Source organism: Miniopterus schreibersii, assembly GCF_964146895.1.
Source record: "Miniopterus schreibersii genome assembly, chromosome: 14".
In the NCBI taxonomy this organism is placed as follows: domain Eukaryota; kingdom Metazoa; phylum Chordata; class Mammalia; order Chiroptera; family Miniopteridae; genus Miniopterus; species Miniopterus schreibersii.
Window position 1 is genome coordinate 50,415,529 of NC_138114.1, and position 21,790 is coordinate 50,437,318.

At 50.8% G+C, this 21,790-nt stretch overlaps 1 protein-coding gene across 1 annotated transcript in view; it reads left to right on the forward strand.

The window, feature by feature from the left end:
• GRK5 (G protein-coupled receptor kinase 5) overlaps window positions 1-21,790 on the forward strand; it is a 159,168-nt gene that overhangs the window by 97,304 nt on the left and 40,074 nt on the right. The window contains exon 3 of the mRNA XM_081157650.1: window positions 15,623-15,735. Coding sequence (XP_081013776.1) covers window positions 15,623-15,735 — 113 coding nt within the window. The remainder of the gene's footprint in view (window positions 1-15,622; window positions 15,736-21,790) is intronic.

The following is a 21,790-nucleotide window of genomic DNA, read 5'->3' on the forward strand; positions in this document are numbered from 1 at the left end:
GTGGCTGCCGCTCCCATGAGCTGCAGGATCCTCATCCCCATTGCTTGTCTGAGAAAACAGATTGATTGCACCTGGCATGTAGCAAATGCTTTGCCTACAGTAGATGCTCTCATCACGTAGTTTGTCTGGGGTCCCCAGGTAGTGAGTGGTGCGCCAGGATTAAACTTGTGTCCATCTCATGCCACAACCCAGGCCCTCCTACCCTGCCTCCTGACTGCCTTCTGGGCCTTCACAGGCCTCTCTGGGAGGCAGGCAGGGCAGAGAGAAGTATAGCCCTATTTTACAGACCAGGAAACGGAGGCCAAATGGTTGTCAGAGATCACTGAGCTTGTAAATGGCAGAACTGAGCCTCAAACCTCACTCTTTTGATCACACACACTGTGTTCGTCAGCTCCAGCTGCCACAACAAAATACCACAGGCTGAGTGGTTCAAACAACATTTATTTTTTCACAGTCTGGAGGCTGTAAGTCTGAGCTCAGAGTACTGATAGAGTTGGTTTCTGGTGAGGCCTCTCTTCCTGGCTTATAGACGGCTGCCTTCTTGCTATGTCCTTACATGGCCTTTCCTCTCTGGGGGCTGGGGGGGGGGGGGAGAAGTGAGAAAGGGAGGGAGGGAGGGAGGGAGGGAGCAGTCTTTGGTGTCTCTTCCTCTTCTTATAAGGACACCAGTCCTATTGAATTAGGACTTTATTCTTACGACTGCATTTAACCTTAATTACCTCCCTAAAGGCCCTATCTCCAAATACAGTCACATTGAGGCTTAGGGCTTCGACATATGAATTTGGGGTGGTGGGGGCGGTGGGCACAATTCAGTCTACAATGTACCCTGAACCCCTTTCACTGTTTTGGGCCCCCCAGATCACGCCAGGAGATGACCACTACTGCACATCAAAGGAGTCATTTGGCGTGATTGTGCAGAATCTAGCCCTGGGTTGGATAGGGCTGGGGAAATTTGAGAAGGCTTCCTGGAGATGTGTGTGACTATGTGCATGTGTGTGTGTGTGTTTATGCTGGGCTTGGGTAGTTGGTCTGTTTGGGACTCTGGCCATTTCAGGGCACCCTCACATGTAGCCTACTCCACTGATTTAGATGAGCTGTAGCTGTCTCCAGGAGTCACTTTCTTTCAGTTGATGTGGCAAGAGGAGACTCTCTGGTCTCTCCTTTGCCCACAAGGCAGTCGTAGTTTCATGCAGCCAATAGGTAGCATTTTCAGGTCTTTAATCTGGAAGGGAAGGGAATTCCAGGTGGGCAGGGATGGGCAAAGGAGGGCAGGAGTGGCTCCGAGAAGCCATAGAGCTCTCCTTTGGCAGAGAGAGACATGGGGGGAGCAGGCTGATACACAGGGCAGCCAGCCCCGGCTCTGCGGGGAGCACAGTCCTTCCACATAGATGCCCTGTGCCAGGACGGTATTGCATGAGGGAGTCCTTGCTGTAAACTCTCTTGCCTCCCTCACCCAGTGTCTATCTTTCCTTCTCATACTCATGCTACCTGAGGCTGGTGAAGGGACTGCTCACTGCAGGTTTGAAATAGACATTCCTGCTTTGTCTGTGTTTCTGGAGTGAGGGCAGTGTTCCCAAAGCAGAGATTTGGGTTCATACACCAAGTCCCATGTGGGGTCCAGAGCAGATACTGGTTTTGGGTGGGGTTGCAGAACGTGCCCAGCCAGGAGGCTGGAAGGAGCGCTGAGGGACGACACAGAAGGCTGGGGGAGGCCGGGGGAGGCTGGGGGAAGCTGAGGCACTCAGCTCTTTTGGTAAAACTTCCTGCTTCTCACATATCCTTCATGGAGGCCACAGTGCCAGGTGCTGCCCCAAAGCAGAGTCTGTTAACCCATCCATTTTTGGAGTGCAGAGCCTGTGTTTGGCTTGTCTTATGTCTTTGCCTTGGCTGGCACATCTGGGCCCCTTATGGGCTCCAGAGGTGTTTAGTAAGTTGCTTTTCAGAGTTTAAGCCACAGCTCGTCTGAGAGAGAAAATGCCCCTCAGGGAGCTGCATGGTAAAGGATTTGAAGCTCTCACAACCCCCATCTACCTTCCCTAGTTCCCTTCCCGTGTCTTCTTCCTCTGCCCCTGGCTTGGGGCCCTTTGTTCTGGGTCATGCTCTGTTCCCAGGCCCTGTGTCTCCCTGCTGGCCCAAGGGAGGCTCCTGAGTGTTTCTGAGCCTGTGGCCCCACCACTTATCTGGTGGGAAATGATGGCTTCCTCCTGAGGGTGGAGCAGTTGCCGCCCTCCCTCCCTCTGATTCCCAAGAGCAGGTCTGGTCTCTGGGACAATAGAGAGGCTGCCTGAGGAGGTCTCCTGGCCAGGCAGGCTCCCACCTCCCAGCACTTGCTGGGAGCAATGGTTCCTTTGGAGTCCAAAAGACCTGGACTCAGACCTCGGTTCCTCTACTGACACTGTGTGACCTTGGGCAAGGCCATTAGACTGGCTGTGTCAGGGGCAGTGCTCTCCATCCCGCAGGGTGGCATTAAGTGAGAAAATGGAGTCTGAGAGCACATGGCTCCTGATAAGTGTTGAAAACGTGTGATCACTACGGTGTGATTGTTCCTGGCATCCGGTGGGTGACCATGAACAGATGCCCACACACATTTACCAGTATAAGGCCTTTGCTGCTCTCTCCCTGCCTAGATGGAGACTTTCTCTTCTTCCTCATGATTCAGCAAGCCCACCATCCATCCATCCATCCGTTCATCCGTTCATCCATCCATTCTCCCATTTCTGAGAACCCGCCATGTGCCAGGCTTGCTCTGGGCACTGGGGGACACAGGCATGAATCAGACAGACCCAGGAGGTGGGGAGGAAAATTAATCAGACAATCACGCAGGCGGCTTTCAAAGGTCGCCTGTGGTGACGGCCTTGGAGAAGAGGTTATAGGATCCCTGCTGGGTGCCCAGCACTGGTGGAGGCTCTGATGGGGTTCAGAATTGAAAGGCAGCCCTTGCCCCTAGGAAGCATGGGCCTCAGCTGCGGGCTGCCCCACTCTGTGCTCTGTGACATCATAGGCACGAGGCCGCAAGTAGGAAGTCAATATTTAAAAAAAGAAACATCAGCTCTTAGGAAGCCCTTAGTAGCCCTGTATACAACCTTGTGTTTAGCTGTTTAAATAAAGCCATAGCCAGGGTCAGAAACGGCCTGGATGCCTTCCCTTGAGTGCATGCCCATTACCCACCTCCCCAGCCCTGTGAGTGACGGTGGTGTCATCCCAGGTACTCGCGTGGCCCACTCGGGGTTGCCCATTGTCCATGCCCTTTGGGAACCCCAGAGACACTCAAGTTTGAGTGAAAGAAGTTTTGCACAACTTCTGCGTCTTGGGAAAACAAATGTGGTTCCCAGTGTGCTGCCTTGAGTTCCTGGAACCAGAGTGTTTATTTGATATAATATACAGCAAAAATATTCAGAACCTCCCAACATTCCAACTATAACTCTTTCTGAAATACTCTTTAAATATGGATTACCCAGGAGGGAATACAAGATTGTGTCCTACATTTCTGGTCATTGTCTTCAAAGTAAACATGCGCTTTTTGAGACTTGGGTACCGTGATTCCACCAGGGACACAAGTGCAGGGGGAGCATGGGACCCTTGGAGCCTCATTACAGCACTGTGGGTCCTTCTGAGGAAGGGTGGGTGGGGACATTGTGTTTGAAGCAACATCGCAGCCTCCCACTCCGTGGCAAAGGAGCATCTGAAACTCCAACTGATTTAGGAGATGACGCTCAGGTGGGTCAATCTGGGTTCAGTGACACCTTATTGGCAGTGTGTGCTCACACTCTTTTCTGGTTGGGCAGCAAAGGAGGTGGGTGTAGGAGATTTGGGCAGGAATATCCAGCGGCTACTTGCAGTAGTAGTGGGTAGATAGTATCTACTGAGGGCCTACCATGTGCCAGGCGCTGTGCTAAGCACCTTGATTGAATCATACCTATGAGGTAGGACTAAGAAAGTGCATCTCAGAAGAAGCTAGTAGTATATCAGGCAGAGAATAGGTCCAACTACTGTAATAAAGACCTAGGTGAACACGGTTCAAACAAGGTAGAAGCTTATTTCTCCCTCATGGGACAGTGCTTGGGAGGGGACAAGGGCTGCTGTGGAAGTTCTGTGTGGCTCTTCCGTCTCTTCTGTCTTTAGAATATTGTCCGCTTCTACATGGTCCAAAGTGTCGCCCCACCGTGTCTGCATTCTAGTCTGTGGGAAGGGGGATGAATGAATGGACCTTTCCCTTTAAGGGCATAATCAGAACTAACTTGGACCCATTGTTTCTGCTTACATTCCATTGTACAAAATTTGGTCATAAGCCACACCTAGCCACAAAGGTGCCTGGGAAACGTAGTATCTCTTTTGCATGGCCATGTGCCCAGCTAAAAGTAGGACTTCTATTATAACCGAAAACATGATGAACAGACAGATGATTGGGATGTGAGTCCAGGTGGTCCATGCCCCTCACCTCTCCACCACCTCTCATCTAGGAGGAATTCTAGGTCAACTTTAAGGAAAAAAGCCCAGAGCTGGACTGTAAGCTCCTTGGGCCCATGAGATAGTAGGTGTTTCTGGTAATCCCTTGACTCTCTGGGCTAGCTTGGAGCAGGGCACCAAGAAGGTGCTCAGTAAATCAATCTTAAAGGCTGGGTGGGAGAGAGGGACCTGGCTCCTCAGGTCCAAACCCAGCTAAATGAGTTGAGCAAACCTGGATACGAATATAAGGAGGTTGGAAACTTTGGTGACCAATCACCAGCAGGCAGCTGGGTCCCAGATTCCCTTCCAGGGTGGTGCTCCATAGATGCTTTGGTCTGGGCCAGAGGTTCAGGGTGTCCTGCCGGCTCCCCCAGATTAACCCCAGCCGTGAACAGTGTCTGTGAGCTGTGCTTCCAGGATTGCAGTTTGATTCTGAGCCCCCCTTTGGGAAAAACTGGGTTCTCTCCTAGTAGCAGGCACTTGTCTATGCTGTGTACATTCCCCCTTCCCATCCAGCTACACGTAGTTCTCGTTTGTCAGCTACTAGGCCCCGTGTGAGCCCTGTCTGCAAGGAAGGGTCTCTGCCTCCCTCCCGCAGTGCTCCCAGCCGCTCACTTTAACGGGCCCTGACTCATCTGGAACAAAACGCAGTTACAGCCTGACCTTTCAGAGCCCAGGCCCCCCGTTAAGAAGCCTCCGGAGGGCTTCCTGAGGCAGCATACTGAATCTGAGGAGCCAAAAGTTCGCCTACCATGTGGGTTATATTTCTGAGCAAAGCTCTCTCCATGCAGGTGCTCAGAGGAAAGCTAAGCATCAGGGGTTTTTGGTGTGGAATTTTTCAATCATCTGAACATTGTTCTTGGCAAGAAATAATTTAAAACAAACAGCCGTGTGGGTTACATTGCAGACCAGTTAGAACTCGGGGTTTCACCACAGTGGTACTCTTTGATCATCTCAGTCTTTTTGTCTTTTCCCCAGTTATCTATCCTGTGCTGAGTAACTGAGGTAGCTACCTATTAGGTGTAGCATCAGTTAAATATCTGTCAAAATGTCTGTTTCAAGCCTGGCAGTCGGAGGGAGGAGAAGTGTTAACAGAACGGTGCTCCCGGCTGAGACGGAGTTTCCCCGGTCTAGACAGTTATGAGATATGTGGCACTCTTAAAAAAGAAACCAGAAGAAAGGAAAGCGTGTGTTCGGGGTTCTGCGGCTTCTATTCTGTATTTGTGTAGCTGAGAAGGCTTTAGTTTAAAATAAGTGGTGTTTGGCAAGCGATGGCACTGCCTGCTGACAAATCGACTGCTCTTTCACTTCGATAAAAATGAAAATGCATGAGGCCCATGCTTTTCTTCCTCTTGATGATTAAAAGCGTCTACTTGGCTCTGTGCAGAGACGCCCTTGAAGATTTATTTGAGACACCTGTGTGGCATCGATCACAGGCCTTCAGGCTGACAGAAGCAGCTACACTTCGCTGTGTTTAAAATGTCAGTCCTGGGTAGCGGGTTTGAAAGGCTTGACTGAGAGTCTCTGTGCCAGACCTGGGTGGGACCCTTGGGTAAGGGTCTTTGAATTGTAATGAAGGACTCCCCCTCCCTGTTTGCACTGACCCAGGGCCTTCCAGAAGCTAAGGTGATGGATAGGCCAAGACCCCTCCAAGCCCTAAGTGATGGATAGAACAAGACTCCTCCCCTACAGATGGAGGCCTCAGTTTCCCCATCTGAGAGATGAGGGGGTGAGACTGGCTTTCCTTCTGGTTTTCTGCAAGACCTCTCTCTGACTGTGCTCCCTCCAACACGATTGCACTGTGCAGGGGGAGGGGGTCAGTGTTGGGAAGGGCTCCATCTCCTGTGTGGCAGATCCATTCATTAACCTGACCCAGCACAGGAGAAATTTGGAAACAAGTATGTTAGAATACAGCCAATTGCTAGCAAGTGGATGAGTTAGGTCGTTAATCTCTTCATTCACTTGTTAAATGTTATTGCCTGCAGGCTCTGCGCCAGACCCCGTGCTGGGTTCCGGGGTTGTGGGGAACAAGGCAGCCGGGGCCCTGCCTGCTCCAAGTTGGGTTCAGCCCTGTTTGGACTCCTGTCCTGTTGGCTTAAAGACTTGTCTTGATGTAGGTCTGAGCACAGGAGTGTGCTGTGAAACGCAATTCCAACACGCTGTTAAAGCCAAGCATTGACTTGTGGATACCGAGGACTTTTCAGATCTCTCCCTTCAAGGAGCAAGGGATTTGTTTTGACAAAGGAAGTGTAAACAGGATCTGAGTGAATAACTTTTCTCACGGCTGCTCTTGCTTTAGTCAGTGGCATATTTTTGGTGACCTCATAAGTGTTCAGAGTGTCCCAGGCTCTGCAGGGCTGCAGAGGGGGTGGCAATGGAGAGAGAATTTATAGCTCAGGTGAGGGGACAAGGCTAACTCCGAGGACAGCAGCCAAAGGAATGAGAGAGCACATACAGGTGTGGTGCAGGCCTCCCAGCTGAAAGCACTCAGAGCCGGGAGGGGCGGCATACTCAGGCTTTCTGGGGGAGGAGAGGAGAGAAGACTGTTCCAAAGTATTCTGTGCTGGCCCAACCGTGGAGCACACATGCCCAGCCAATAGCCAGCCGCTGGGCTGCTGTGGCTTCCCAGGCCTTAGTGTCTGGGGACTGGAGCTTCCGGACTCAGTGCGCAGAGCAGCCCTTTGCCCGTGGACATGGAATGGCCAATAGGTCATGGGTACATCCAGGTTACCAGGGTGCCCTTCCCCCTGTGGGCCTTCAGAAGTTGGCAGGACATCATCCACCCCTCAGGGTCCTAGGTCCTTGCCTGCTGCTGGGACGGATCCCTAAAAACTAGAAGATGCAGACAAGTTGCTTTGCTGTCAGGAAGAGCTGAGTTCAGATCCCATCTTTGCCTCTTGCTAGCTTGGGACCCTGTGCTGATAAATGCCTCTCAGCTCTTCATTCTTTGGCACCTAAAACAATATTATCAGCACCTGTCTGGTAGGGCTTTTAGGATACTTGCAAGAAGCAAAGCATGATAAGTGCCCAGCATGGTGCCTGGTAGACAGCAAGCATCCCATTAGCTGTGGTCATTTTACTGTATCACACATCAGGTGGCAGTGGGAAGGTCACCACTGACCCAAAGGACATCTCTTTCTGAAATGAGCTGTGCCAAACTCTATGCAAATCTGTCTAAAATCCCAGCACCTGAGCTAATGACTCAGCTGAGCGAAGCCTGAATGGAGACTAGCTTTCTCCGTGTCAGTTTCTACTGAAGCAGTGTTTCTCGTTTGGAACGTGAGCTTTGGTGACTTCTTTGTGCCTGCAGTGCATCCCTGACTTCCCAAACCCAGCCCCCTGAGCTAAGCGAAGATGGCTTGAAGGAAGGAGTGGACGTGGTTTCACATTTAATTACCAAAGACCCCCATCTAGTTCCAGCAGCCCAAGTCCTGTATACTCTGTTCCTTGCAGAAACAGACCAAGTTTGGCCAGTCTTCTAGGAGCCGTGATGAGGCAGCGGGGGGAGCTGGAGGTTTATCTGAGAGAAAACTCCAGGAGCAGAGAATAGCTGCCACTGTCCTCTGTATCCCAAGAATGAGGACCGAGGGGCAGGCATGAGAGAAATTCAAATTTGGTCTCGAATGAAGAGTAGACTTTTAACACAGTTCTGATCAAGAGGGCTGGACACTAGGTGAAGGCTTCCTGTCCGCAGAAGTGCACAGACCATGCTTGGGTGAGCCTCTGTGGGGATCACATTGAGAGGATCGGGGTGGCCGAAGTATGCGGATCCTGATACATCGGGCTCGCAGGAGACCATTGGTTGCTATCCCCTTCCCAGGCATTCCCTTCTCCAGCACTTTCCGCTGGTGCAGGTGTGAGCCTCGATAAGCCCTGGCCGGTGGCCCAGGAAGCAACAAGCTGCCTCTCTGCACAGAGGCTGCTATTTGCCTTGGCCCCGCTTGCCCAGCCACTTCCTGGCACCGCCTACCTGTGGCTTTTGCTTCATTAGCTCATAGCTCCAGGTGAAGCCAGTCCCTGGGGCCCTGGACGGCTTCAGAGACACACCCCCCCCCCCCCCCCCAGTCTCCCTTGTCTTCCCTGGCAGGCCAGGACAGCTGGCAGCAAGTGGGGAGCAGGCACTGTCGTCCAAGGATAAGTCGGCAAAGTACTGGAGAGAGACTGAGGCATAGAGAGGAAGAGTAACAACTGGGCCCCACAGCAAACTGATGGAAGCCGGGCCCCCTGGCCCCCTAGAACAACCCCTTCCTGGACCTTCCCGAAATGCTGCCTCTTCAGCTCACACTCCCTCTGCTGGTGCTCTGGCGGGTGCAGGTGCAGGAAGGAAGGCAGCTGCTCGGGCTTTGGACCTGATGCTGGAGAAAGGCCTGTGCCCCGCGATGTCTCCATCCACCAGGCTCCTCCCTGTGGAACTACCATATTGGGAGATGGGGCATTTAAGCTTGTCTTTCCTTTTTGTCGGCATTTCCAGGAGCCACCATTGCTGCTCTGCCTGGTGCCTCTGGGTTGTCATACTCAGAGCCTCATGGGAGCAGGGAATGAAGGCTTATAGTCACAGAGTAGTGCACACAGGGGACGGCCTGGAGCTCAGAGGTCAGACCTGCCTTTAGAAATGGCAGGTAAAAGTGCCAGGTCTGGAACCCAGGTCCCGGCTCTGTCCCCAGACCTTTCCAACATGCCAGGCTCATTCCAGCCACCACCTGCACAGTCTCCGTGTCTGCCTAGCCACTCCTGGGTTCGCCTGCACCACCCACCCCTCCACTTACCCACCCAGTTCTTTGTCCCTTCCCCACTACAAGGGAATATCTAAATTCTTTGCTTTTCTTGGCCTTGAGGATAAGGGAGAGATCACTGCCTGACTGTGCAGCCTGGTCTTTGCCTGGAGGGCCCCATGGTGACATGTCCTATCCAGCTCAGCCCCCAGCCCTATTCCAGACTCCCAGGTATCTCCTGGGGTTTGACTGCACCCAGTGAGTTCAAGTTGGAGACCTGGACCTTCATCAGAGAGAGAAGGCTGGTAGGGGCTGCTGCCCTGGGCTCCCAGAAGCATGTTTCAACCCACTTCTCTTCTTCGTTTCACAAATCCACAGACAAGACTTTCCTTCCCTCCCTTCCCCCATTACTATCCCTTCCCTCCTCTTGGCAGCCCAGCCCCAAGCACCCTACAACTGAGTAGATTTTACGTGTGGCTTGTCCAGGTGCCACCAATCTTTGTAAGACCCAGCCTTAATATTTTGGTTTTACAGAGACATGTGACAAGTATAAGACACTTGGGAAAACTAGAGACCAGGATGAGGGGGACAAAAGGCACAGGAAGACGGGCGTGATTTGGGCGTGTTTGTGTAATGTGCAGTATGTCATTTTTATTCACATAAAAACATCTCTCTTGAAGTAATAGGAACCCACTCAGCTGCTGCCAACCAAATACCAAATGTTTCCCTTTTCCTCTCCTACTCCTCCCAGGAGGCGGGCTGTGAGGAATTGCCGTTATCCGTGATGCCATCTTGCCTTTCCAACGTCAGAGAGCTTGCCCTCCAAGCAAACGCCCAATTGTTTTCTCCAGCTCTGGCAGGAATTTTTAAGAGAAAGCTGTTCTCAGAGCACTTTTCTGTGGATTGTTTTAGACCTGGGGGATGGCAAAGTAAAGGGTTCGTGTCTAATCCAGTCTCTGCATCTGTTTTCCTAAATTGTTGGAGGATCTATCAGGAATCACCCCCCTTCAAAAAAAAAACACCCCAAACCCCTGGTATTTTAGTAAAACAGTGTTAAATAAAATAAAATGAAACAAAATAAAATAAAATAACTCCCCAGTAGGTAGAGATGGCTTCAGGAATCACTTTTGGAGTCCCCCTCACCACCACCAGGTACAATAAACATGTGGTTTCATTTCCAAGGGCTCGGGTGTTAGTGGTTCCATTTCCTCAGGAAGCTGCGTTTCTTGCTCTTACTTCTCAAATGGAACATGCATTTTCATTGGCCCAAGTTCAAGGAGTGCCTGGGGCAACAAAGAAAACAGTCCTAAGCAGGTTTCACTCATCAGCCACCCCCTTCCCCACCCGCTCTCCGCTCCCTGCCATGACTTCTTGCTCCCCATGCACTAGGGATCAAGGCCAACTCTCCAAGCCGGGGAGGCAGGGCGGCCTCACTCACTCGGGTTCCTGGCCATCTGAGGGGAGCCATGCCTGTGCTCTGGCCCTCAGTTGGGAAAATCTGGTTGCCCTCCAAGCGTCCACATACCACAGGCTCCTAATTAAGAAAGTATGTTCCCATTTCATGTCACTCGAAAGGAATGAAAACAGTGACAGCATTTATTTATCTTCACGATCAATATCATTCCTGTTTCTAAGTCCCATGGGGGGTTATGAGTCTTGAAGGAATTGACTGTGGGTTGTGAGATTTTAACCTCGGCCATGTGCTGTGAGGACACGTGTGGCTTCTCTCTGAGAGAGAGGCTCAAAGCGAGGGAAAGAGGCCTGCAGAGCCCTGGCCCCTGCCCTCCTGGGGCGTGGAGTCCTCCAGTGGCTCAGCCATGGGTGGAGAGGCTTTTCCCTTCTTTGGTGCTGATGCAGTCAAGTCCCCTTTCACCAGCTACATCCCCTGTTTTCCCCCCTGCATCTTCAGAGGAGTAAAAGCCACCATATTTGAGTCTTCTAGAGGAGATATGATCTATTCGAATGGCAGCTGTTTATGTAGGACCTACTATGTGCTGAGTCCGGGCCAGGCACTTAACATGTATTGCTAATTCTTGGTAGCAACAGCTCACTTGGTTGCCCGTGTGATACGCCAGGCAGAATTAAGGCACTTCCCCAGGACTAGATAACAACTTAGTCCGTTTGGGCTGCTGTGCAGAATACCATAGACTGGGTGGGTTGTAAACAACAGAAATGTATTTCTCACAGTTCTGGAGTTCGGGAAGTTCAAGATCAAGGTGCTGGCAGATTCTGTGTCTGGTGAAGGCCCACTGTCTGGTTCATAAATGGCCACCTTCTTGCTGTGTCCTCATGTGGCAGAGGGATGAGGGAGCTCTTAGGAGTCTCTATGATAAAGGCACTAATCTCACTCATGAAGGCTCCACCCTCGTAACCGAGTCACCTCTCAAAGGCCCCACCTTCAAATACCAACACAATGGGGATTAGATTTCCCTGTGTGCATTTTAGGGTGGGGACACAAATATTCAGTCTATTGCAGGTGTCCTTGACAGTGGGCCTGAGGTGGGGGTACCATTAGTAGATTATTATGACTATAGACTATAGATTATTATGACTGTAGGAGACAAGGTTCTCAGCAAAGCACCCAAACTTCACAAGGTGGTGGTGAGGGTGGGCCCCTGGTCTTGCTGCGCCCTCTGTTGGTTGACAGTTGTATGTATATACTGTATGTATACACCGCATTTTAATCCATTCAGTGGTCAATGGTCTTTTAGGTGGTTTCCACATCTTGGTAGTGTGAGTAGCGCCACAATAAACATGGGAGGGCAAGTATCTTTTTGACATCCTGATTTCAATTCTTTTGGGTAAATACCCAAAAGTGGGATTGTTAGATTATATGGTGGTTTTATTTTTAATTTTTTGTGGATCCTTCATACACTTTCAGCCATTCTCGAAGACTCCCTGCAGTGATCTCAGACTGAGCCTTGAATTCTTGCCTGAACACACCTCCTGGCTTCTGACCTGGGATTTACCTCCTCACTGTGGCTGCTCCTTGCCCCTGACCCTGACTCTGGCCCCATTTCTCTGGCTTTGACCTTTTTCTTCTTCATCCCCAGCACTCAGCCTCTCCCCTGCTGGCACTGCCGTCGGCACACTTGTCACCCCATTCCCATATTCGAACGTGCTGTCCCATGGATGCCACCCTGTAACCAGCCCTAAATCATGAGGGCAGTGTGTGCCCCCTTCTTGTACGTTGCCAGCAGTCCTGCTTTCTGCAGTTTTGTTCTGTCGCTGCTCTTCCCAGCCTGTCCTGTCACCTCGATCAATCCCACATTCATCATCCACCTTCCGTGGCTTTGTTCTCTGCTTCTAAGGGAAGCTCAAACGTTCCACTTTGGTTTTATCGGTGGTGGTGGTGCTTCCTCAGAAGATCGGCCCATTTATCTTCACTCAAGGCTGAGAAAAGACTCTGAATAGATGATTAGTGATCCTTTTATTGCTTCCTGGGCTTCCAGCCGGTGGCTGGGATCCTGTGTACAGCTGGGAGCGGCACGGAACTGAGGTGCTGACAGCTTGTGTTGGAATCACATGGTGTTTACTATGCTGTGAGTTTATAGCAGCCTTGTTTCCATACTGACAGCAAACACCATATGGAGAGAAAAGATGTTGTCAGATGAACCCTTAAGCAGTCACAACACAGTGCATGAGATCTCATAATTGCTTTTGGAAAAGGGGGAACTTGTTTAAATCACATGAGCAGCGTGGTGCTCTCTGCCGAGATTGGATTAAACCGTAGTTTGACATAAGGTAATTTACTCTCCTTCTGTGTCTGTGCTGGGGAAGTTCGGCTGATTGGGAAAGGATGGGGTGTTTGTTTTCCTCACCTGTGGGCATCAGGTTGAGTGGGAGGCAGAGAGGATGCAGGCTGTGTCTGCAGGGCGTTGTGCTAACAGGTGCAGGCCACAGACCTCTCACCCTCTGGGCTCCCTCCTTCCCAGACTACCCACTGTGGCTGACAACACTCATCTAACTTGACATTTTATTACTGTCAGTGGGATCTTGTCTGCTCTCTCTCTCTCTCTCTCTCACACACACACACACACACACACACACACACACACACTCCCTTTCCAAGAGTCCAAGATCCCTGAGGGCTGGACCACATCCCAGTGCTGCCCCCGCCGATCCTGGCACAAAGCGATGTGGGTTAAATGTTTGTGGGAGCAGCCGTTTGTGAACCACCCGTGTGCATGGAAAGGTAGCCTGAATTAAGGGGATAGTTCAAGGCTAGATTCAGCCCCCAAACCACTTGAGGAGGGGCCCCATTGATCAAAGGATCCACTTGTGAGAATGAGAAATTTTTGAGTGCCTTCTTATACACAGAATACTTAGAGCGGGTGAATTTCCCCAAAAACAGTCCCTGCCCGCAGGCAGTTTATCCGTGAAAGAAGTGGGCTGTAAAACTCTCCAGCCTGTAGACCTAGTCACTTGCTCCTTCAGTCACAAGAGACAAAAACCCGCCCCTGGCTTCCACGGACTCTGGGTGAATAACCTGCAGGCGCGGCTGGCCTAGCGAGCTGGCCCCAGGATCCCGGGGCAGCACTGGCACCAGGCTTCCCCCTTCACTCAGCACGCTCTCCTCGAGCTGGCTTCACTCTCCATGGGCCCTCACCGCCTGGTGGGAAAGACAGCTGTGGCAGCTCTGGGATGACCAGACCTAAGACCTTGTCATCCCAGAGAGGAGCAAGTGTCTTTCCTGGAACTTCTAGCAAAAACCCTGGAAGGACTCCAAGGCCCACTCAGGTCAAGTGAACCTATGGTTGTGGCCATGGGAAGAGGGCTCTGATTGGCTAGGACTGAGTCACGTGCCCTCTGGGGTTTGAAAGCTGTAGGCTCCCTTAGAACCTTAGGCTGGTTTTTTACAGACAGGGAGAGAAGGCTCCTGAGAGGAAAGGAGATGGAACAGACCAAAAGGCCCACACCCACAATGATAATAGGTGGTGTTTGTTAAGCATTTCCTATGAGCCAGGCTCTGGTCTGCGTCCTTTCTATGCATTGTCTTATTCAGTACTCGTGATAGTTCTCGGAGCTGGGTACAATTACTGTTCCCAGTTTACAGATGAGGAAACTGAGGGATAAACGTGTCCAGTCAGTTGCCCCAGGTGACACAGGCAGTAAATTGTGAGGCTGGGATTTGAACCCAGGCAGTTTAGCTCCATAACCCACACTTACAGCCTCCAGCCTCCCTACAGGTAACAGCGTTACCTGCCCATGACTAAGCTCTTTGGGCATGGAAATGAATTGGCATGAGGTATGTGTTCCTGTTGTATCCCTATCTCCAGGGAAATGCCCTGTAGGGGAATGATCGTCCTGGCTCCTTCTCTGCATTGGCAAGAACAGTCATTCCTTCTGTTCAGGTAGCTCTCCTAACCCAGGTCTGATTCACCCTGCTTCCTGGTTTCCCCATGAAATCTCCTGACTGTCTCTGCACAGCTACAGGATCAAAGGGCTAATTTGCAATGCTCGAGAAGGTTCAGGGCTACGAATCTCAGTCAATCCTTTGAGCATCTTTCTGGCCAGAGAAAGCCTCTTGCAGAGTCATTGTAGGAAGAGCCAAAAAGGGTCCCCCTTCCAACCTCCCTCTTACTTCAAACACAGGCCTTTATTTTCAGGGGAAGACTGTTGCCCAGAAAGGGCAAGTAAGCTGCTTAAAGTCACATAGCAAGTCATTGGCTAGGCCTCTCGTGGCTACTGAGTGGCTGAGGGCTGGTCACTTTCTGTCTGTGCCTCTAGAGCCCTCAGATGGAAAAAGCAGGGTTTTCATAGTTGAAGAATCCTAAGACTGGGCTTTGCTCCAATTGGGCAAAAATGAATTTTATTTTTTTACTACCGTATTAGGATGCTTTGAATTACGGATAATTAAAATTTTTTTCAAACTGCCTTAAGCAAAGCTCATTATAAGCTTTTCAGATATGGTTGGGCTGCAGGCATGGTTTGATCAGAGATTCCTGGCATCACCAGGGCACCAAGTCTACTTGTAATTCTCCCAGTTCTGACCTCTGTGTGTCAGCCTCATCCTCACAGCAGCTCCCTCTGCAGTGTCAAGAACACTGCAGCACACTCTGGCCTCGCCCCCTGGCACCTGTATCCAGAGTCTGGTTCACTCTGACTTTACTGGTGTGGGTTACAGGCCTACCACCCTTATCTAGTCACTGTAATGAGGGAATGTGACGTGCTGATCAGTCAGCCTGGGGACAGTCGTGGACCTGAGAACTGTTGGCATCTCCATATAGAAATCAGCGCGTCAGAAAGGGGAGTGGGCTGGGGCGTAGAGGCCAGGTCCTAACAGGCAACTTCCTCTACATTGATATCCCCTGAGCTTGCAGAGCCCACAGATAAATGAGGGCTCCTGAGTTTGCAATCATCTGGCTCTGTCCATCGGGCGTTACATCCGGGTGTGGGTTGATTGGTTGGCCCCGCCTGGCCCTCTCCTGGATCTCATCACATTCTCCTTTCCTTGTCTCCAGACAGAGATTACTGCAGTTTGTGTGACAAGCAGCCAATCGGGAGGCTGCTGTTCCGGCAGTTCTGTGAAACAAGACCTGGGCTGGAGTGTTACATTCAGTTTCTGGACTCAGTGGTAAGTTCCTGGTCTTGGGGGGCGGGAGGGTCTTCAGTCCTCTGTGATCAGCAATCGTGTTTGTCCAAAGGAAAAGACAGGCCATATGGTTTTAGGAGGGTATGAAGAATAAAATTGTTGCTCTAGAAACTTCCAGTGCAGACTCTGAAGATGCAGGCTTGTCTCTGGGTCTGAACCACTGAGTGACCACAGGTGGGCCGTCTCCCCCTCTGGGCCTTGGTTCCTGCTGCTTTAACTTGAGGCCCTGTTAGCTCTCTGATTCCGGGAGCCTGGGCTGTGCAAGGCTGTATGTGGGGAAGTCCTATGGTTTTCCCAACACCCTAAGGTCGCACTTGAATTCCATTGCCCCTTCCCCAAGCAGATACTCCATCTTCTAAAGTCTCAAGGCTCGTGTGTGTGGACTTGTTTCCCGTCTACCTCCCCACTAGAAGGCAAGCTTCCCGAGGCCAGAACCCTGGCTCTAGTTCACCGCTGCCAGCCTCGAACAGTGACTGGCCCATACAGGCATTCAGCACACGTTTGTGGAATGAACATGTGTTGACAGTTTCAAGCCAATCTGGCAGCTGCTGGCACACATGGCCATGATTCACACTATGGGGATTTGCTGCAGATGTTCTGGCCATTCACTTGTTTAACAAATGCGGATTGATCTGAGTGGGCTTGGAGGACTGGATGTAGGACTATGCGGGAGTTCATCAGCACCTGCTCAGGAAGGCAGGTCACCTCAGTCTGGCCCACTGCCCTTGGGGTATCTATCCAAGGTGAAGAGTGCAGACCAGTCATCAAAGGAGTGTGGTCACCTAGGCCCCCATTCCCAGGGCAGGGGCCAGGGTGCTGCTGTGCCCTAGAGGTCCTCATGGCATTACTGGCTTCAGCCATCCCAACCTCTCTCTTGGTTCAGGGGACAACCCCATTGGGCATAAGTTTCTGTGTCTTCCTCAGGGTCTCAGTGTGGCTCTGTAGACCCACAAGCCAAACTGTCCATTGACTGTCTCCACCAGAACTCACATGGGCCCCTCAAAGTCAGCATGTCCTAAACAAACTCAGAACTTCTCCCCAGGCCCCAAACTACCAGCCCTGACATGTTCCCTGTGCCAATGACCAGCCTGAATTCTTCCTGGTCCTTGGCCCCCCTTCTTCCTCAGCCCTTCCCCACCTCACCAAGGACCATGTGCTTGGCTTCTAGATTCTCCAGACCAGTTCCCTCCCCTCGTAGCCTCATCTTGATCTCCATGCAGGCTCTCTGCATGCCTTGAATACTCGATTACAGGATTCTCAACCTTGGCCGAGCAGTAGAAACACCTGGGGAGCCTTAAAAAAATACCAGTGCTCAAATTGAAGCCCAGACTCATTAATTTGTTTCTCTGGGGGAGGGGTCTAGTATTTTCATAGCTTTTTATTATGGAAAATTTCAAACTATAAAAGGTAAAAGTCTGCAGAATAGTATAATGAACCCCCATGCATCCTTCACCACACTTCAACAATTATGAGCTCAAGGCCAATCTTTTTTCACCCTCCTCCACTCCTCTGTAGCATTTTGTAGCAGATCTCACATTTATCATTTCTCCTGTGAACATTTCATATGTACCTCTAAACGGTAAGGGTTCTTTTAACAAAAACATAACCGCAATCCCATTACCATAGCTCAAATATAATTCTTTCCTATCATTTACTTAGTCAGCATTCCCATTTCTGATTTTCTTGTACTTTTTATAAATGTATGTTTTAACAGTTTACAGCCATCGCCCCTTGTTCATCCAGAAGAGCGTCCCGTGGTCTGAATTTTGCACTCTTGTCCCCATGTGTCATTTAAAAGGCTTCTCTGTATTTCTTGTAAATCGATCATTGAATCCAGAAACTGAGTCGGACTCATTTCAGTTTGCGACGGGGGAGCTGACTTCATAAGTGGCTCATGTTCTTCTCTCAGGGTACATATACTATCTGGGTGTCTGTCTTTCTGAGGCGGCAGCAGCCATTGATATTCAGTACCCACATCTGTTGATTAATTAGGGGTTGCAACATAGCGACATTCTAAGTCTATCATTCCTTCTTCATTTACCAGCTAGGAAACACGTTGGATGACTATTTAGTAAAGTTCATACAGGAAATGCTTGATTCTCTCCCTGTATTTATGTTTTCAAAGTAGCAATCGGCTCACTAGTAGTAACCAGTTAGAGTTTTCAATGTGTGGATTTAAACATGGTGCATTTTGATGCACAGCAGTCATTATTTTTATTGTTGTTCCAAGGACTCTCTGACTCTGTTGGGAACAGGCTATGAGGGGCAAGGGTGGGAGCTGGGAGATCTGATAGGAGGCTGCAGCAGCAGTCCAGGTGAGAGCTGATGGTGACACAAACCACGTGGAAGCATTTGGCAGTGGTAAGAGTGGTTGGATTTGGGGCATGTTTCGAAAGTAGAGTTAACAGCATTTCCCTTTTTTAAAATCTTCACCCAAGGATATGTTTTTATTGACTTGGGGGGGAAGGAAGAGAGAAACATCGAGGTGAGAGAGAAACATCTATCGGTAGCCTCCCGTATGATCAGTAGCTTCCCATATATGCCCTAACCAGGGATCAAACCCACAACCTTTTAGTGTACGGGGCAATGCTCCAACCACCTGAGCCACCGCCAGGGCAAGAGTTAACAGTATTTCCGATGCATCGGGGTGAGAGAGAAAAAGTGAGGATGGCTTCAAAGTGTTGACCAGAGCCACTGGAAGGATGGAGTCCGGGGGAGGCTGTGGGAGGGTCGCTTTGGGGGTATACTCAGCTTGAGGTGTCTGTCAGACATCCAAGTGGAGATGTTCGAGGGGAGGAGGGTGTTCAAGCCTGAACTTTGTGACAGAGGTCTGGGCTGGAAATAGGAAGATGGGGAGTTGTCAACATATAGCTGGTATTTAGAGCCACGGGCTGGATGAGCTCATCAAGGAGATGCGTGTGGATGGAGAAGAGACAAAACCCAAGGACTGAGCCCTGGACCAAGGCTGCGCCCATTTGGAAAAGATGAAGTGTCAGCAGCTTGGGGACCTGTCTAGAGTTGATGAGGCAGAGCAGGGCAAGGCTAAGCCCAGGAGCCAGTGGAATTTTCCAGCCCTGTGTCTCGTTAGGTGCTCATAGTTTGAGAAGAAGAAAGCAACCTATTGGATGCCCATTTTCATTCCTGTCATGCAGACATTCCCTTTGGCTGGGCCTCTACCAGGAGCTTTTTTTTTTTGGAAAGGAAATGTGAGTGTGGCTCCCTGTGTTGACACGACAGATGCTCTTTACATACTCCTCAACCAAGCTGCCACTCTCGAGAGGCCGGCCGCCCCCTGGCGTTTCGTCTGCATCTCTGGGAATTAGCGACGCCCTTTCATCGCCCATCTTGAGGTCAAGTGGCCAGCCTTTGGAAACACCTCTTTTACGCACGAAGACTTTATTGAGTTTTCCAGGGCTGGCGCAATTCTCGTCTGAAGTACATTTTTTCCCCCTTCCATCCGGACTGGAACTCAAGGAGGGAGGAGGTGGTGCTGTCCTGGGTGACGATACCTCCCAGTGCTCCCTGGCTCAGCCAGCGCCATCCTCTCTGTTCCCACCTCTAGGCTGATTTTCTGCCAAGCGGAGTTTATTAAAAATAACCCATCCTTGTCGGGCTCTGTAGCCCGTGGGAAAGGCTGATCCTCTGCACAGTCCTGGTGTCTGAGCTTCTCAAGTCCAGCAGACTATGGCTGTTTGAGAGCAGGGCCTGGGTGATGGGACCGGGGGGGACAGGGGCGGTGCAGAACTGTCTTTGCACCCTCTCATCAGACCACAGGGTAATTCAACCTTAGTAATGGTTGTTGAGGGGCTTCTGGGAACCTGAGAAGGACTCCTCCCCACCCCTGCCACCAAGAAATGGAGTCAGTGAGCTAAGTTAAGGCTATGACTAGATTTGGCTTCTGGAGGATTTGCCCAGCTGGTTATGGGATCAGAAGGGGTTCCAGGTTAGTGTCAACCTCCACAGGCCGATAGGGTCTTGCCATGGAATTCTTAAAGATGGGCATACTTGCCCTGGCTGGTGTGGCTCAGTTGGCTGGGCGTCGTCCCGTGCACCAAGAAGTTGCTGATTCTATTCCCAGTCAGGGCACATGCCTGGGTTGGGGGCTTGATCCATAGGAGGTAGCCGATAAATGTTCTGCTTTCACATTGATGTTTCTCTCCCCCTCTCCCTTCCCCTCTCCCTAAAAATCAATTAAAAAATATATATATATTTTAAAAATGGACGTACTTCCCCAACCTTTTTTCTGGGAGCTTTGATGGCCTCTCAGCTCTTTTGAAACCCTCCCGTGCCTACACTTGGGTCTCTTCTCTTTGGGGTTGGGGAGGTTTGGCAGATCCTCAACCAGACTTACTCGGCACATACTTGTTGGATGCCTCCAATGTGTCGCACTGTGCTCTAGCAGTTGGAGACTATACAGTGAGCAGGAGAAGTACGTTTCTGCCCTCCTGGAACTTGCTTTCTCATTAAATGAGAGATAGAAAAATACATATAGAAAAATGTTTAATGAAGTAATGAACTCATTACTTCAGAGTTCAGCTATGAGTTCAGATGCCTGTTAAGTGTTTGTTCTTAAATTACCTTAGCAGCTTGCAACAACAACATTTATTATCTTAGTTTTGTGGGTCAAGATTTGGAAATGTTTTACTGAGGCACTACTGGCTCAAGGTCTCTCACAAGGTTATATCAAGATGTTGGCTGGGGCTGCAGGCATCTGAAGGCTTTGTCTGTTTCTAAGCTTGTGCACATGGCCAGTGGGTTGGTAAGGCCTCGGTTGTTTGACATATGAACCTCTCCATGGGACTGCTTGAGTGTGCTCGTAACTACTCCTACCACTCAGTCTAGACCCCAGCGTGGCCAGTAGTCCACTCCTCCCTCCCATCTTTCTTTGGTCCTGTCCCATCTGTTGCCAATGAATCCCTTCCTGACCCAGACCCAGGTGGGCTCTTCAGGTGGCAGCCGAAGATCAGAGAACAGTCTGTCTGCTCAGGCAGAGCTGGATATTCAAAATAGGGGTGCAGGAACCCCTGGTGCCCAGGCGGGGAGGGAGCCAACAGGTAACTACCCCTCACTCTTGCCTGCCCTACAACAGGGTAGAGAGTGGCTCTGGAGGGGCAAATGGAGATTCCCCCCTCCCCAGCCCACATGGTCAGCACAGGCAGGACACCAAGGCCAATGTGGGTGGAGCTGGGTACTTCTCCAGAAAGGGCCGTGGTGAGCAGCACTGCCAACCAGGAACGTCACTTGTCCCTGCTGTGAGGTCTCTGGAAAAGCTGACCACATCGGTAATTACAGAGGCCAGAGGTGGCAAGACCTCATAGCATCTCTTACTTCATCTTTCTGTCAGGGCAGGAGGCCTCCTGGGAGAAGGTGACAGCTAAAGCTGGCAGAGGCCAGAGGAACCCAGCCCAGATGCTCTGCTCTTTAAACCGGTTTCTTTGAAATCATGGCAGGTTCCCCTTTACCAGCTTGCAGTCTTCATGCTCTTAAAAATCATCTGAGGGAACAGTGTCTTGAGAGAGAGGACATTTTTTCACCAGCGTTCTCTGAGGTTGATGGTGCCATGAGAGAGGCCCAGAGAATGACATTCGGTTTCTAAAGGAGGACGCACGCAGGTGTTCAGATGCTTTGGCAGCTGCAGATAATAAATAACCCCCTTTGCCTTGAGCTCAGTGTAGTATTTTGCTCTTTTGTATTGGAGCAGCATCTCCTCCCCAAAGGTGATGCCTGTGTTTGGCATAAATCACAGTGCGGAGGGGGCTCATGAAACGGTGCCTCCGTCAGTGGGCACCTTGAATGCATCTGGGGAGGAGAGATGCCCTCCTGGTAGGTTGGCATAGGTGCTGTTTGGCACTCTGGCTGTTCAGGTTGAGCTCTGGGCAGCAGAAGGTTTCACATGGGCATTCCAGCCGAGAGGACAGTGTGTGTCCCCTCTGTGGGAGAGAGGACAAGTCCCAGCAGCCTTTCTGGTATTTCTGGTAGGAGGGAGCTCTCTGACAGACGGAGGTCACAGGGGCATGCCTTGCATGTGGCTTACCTC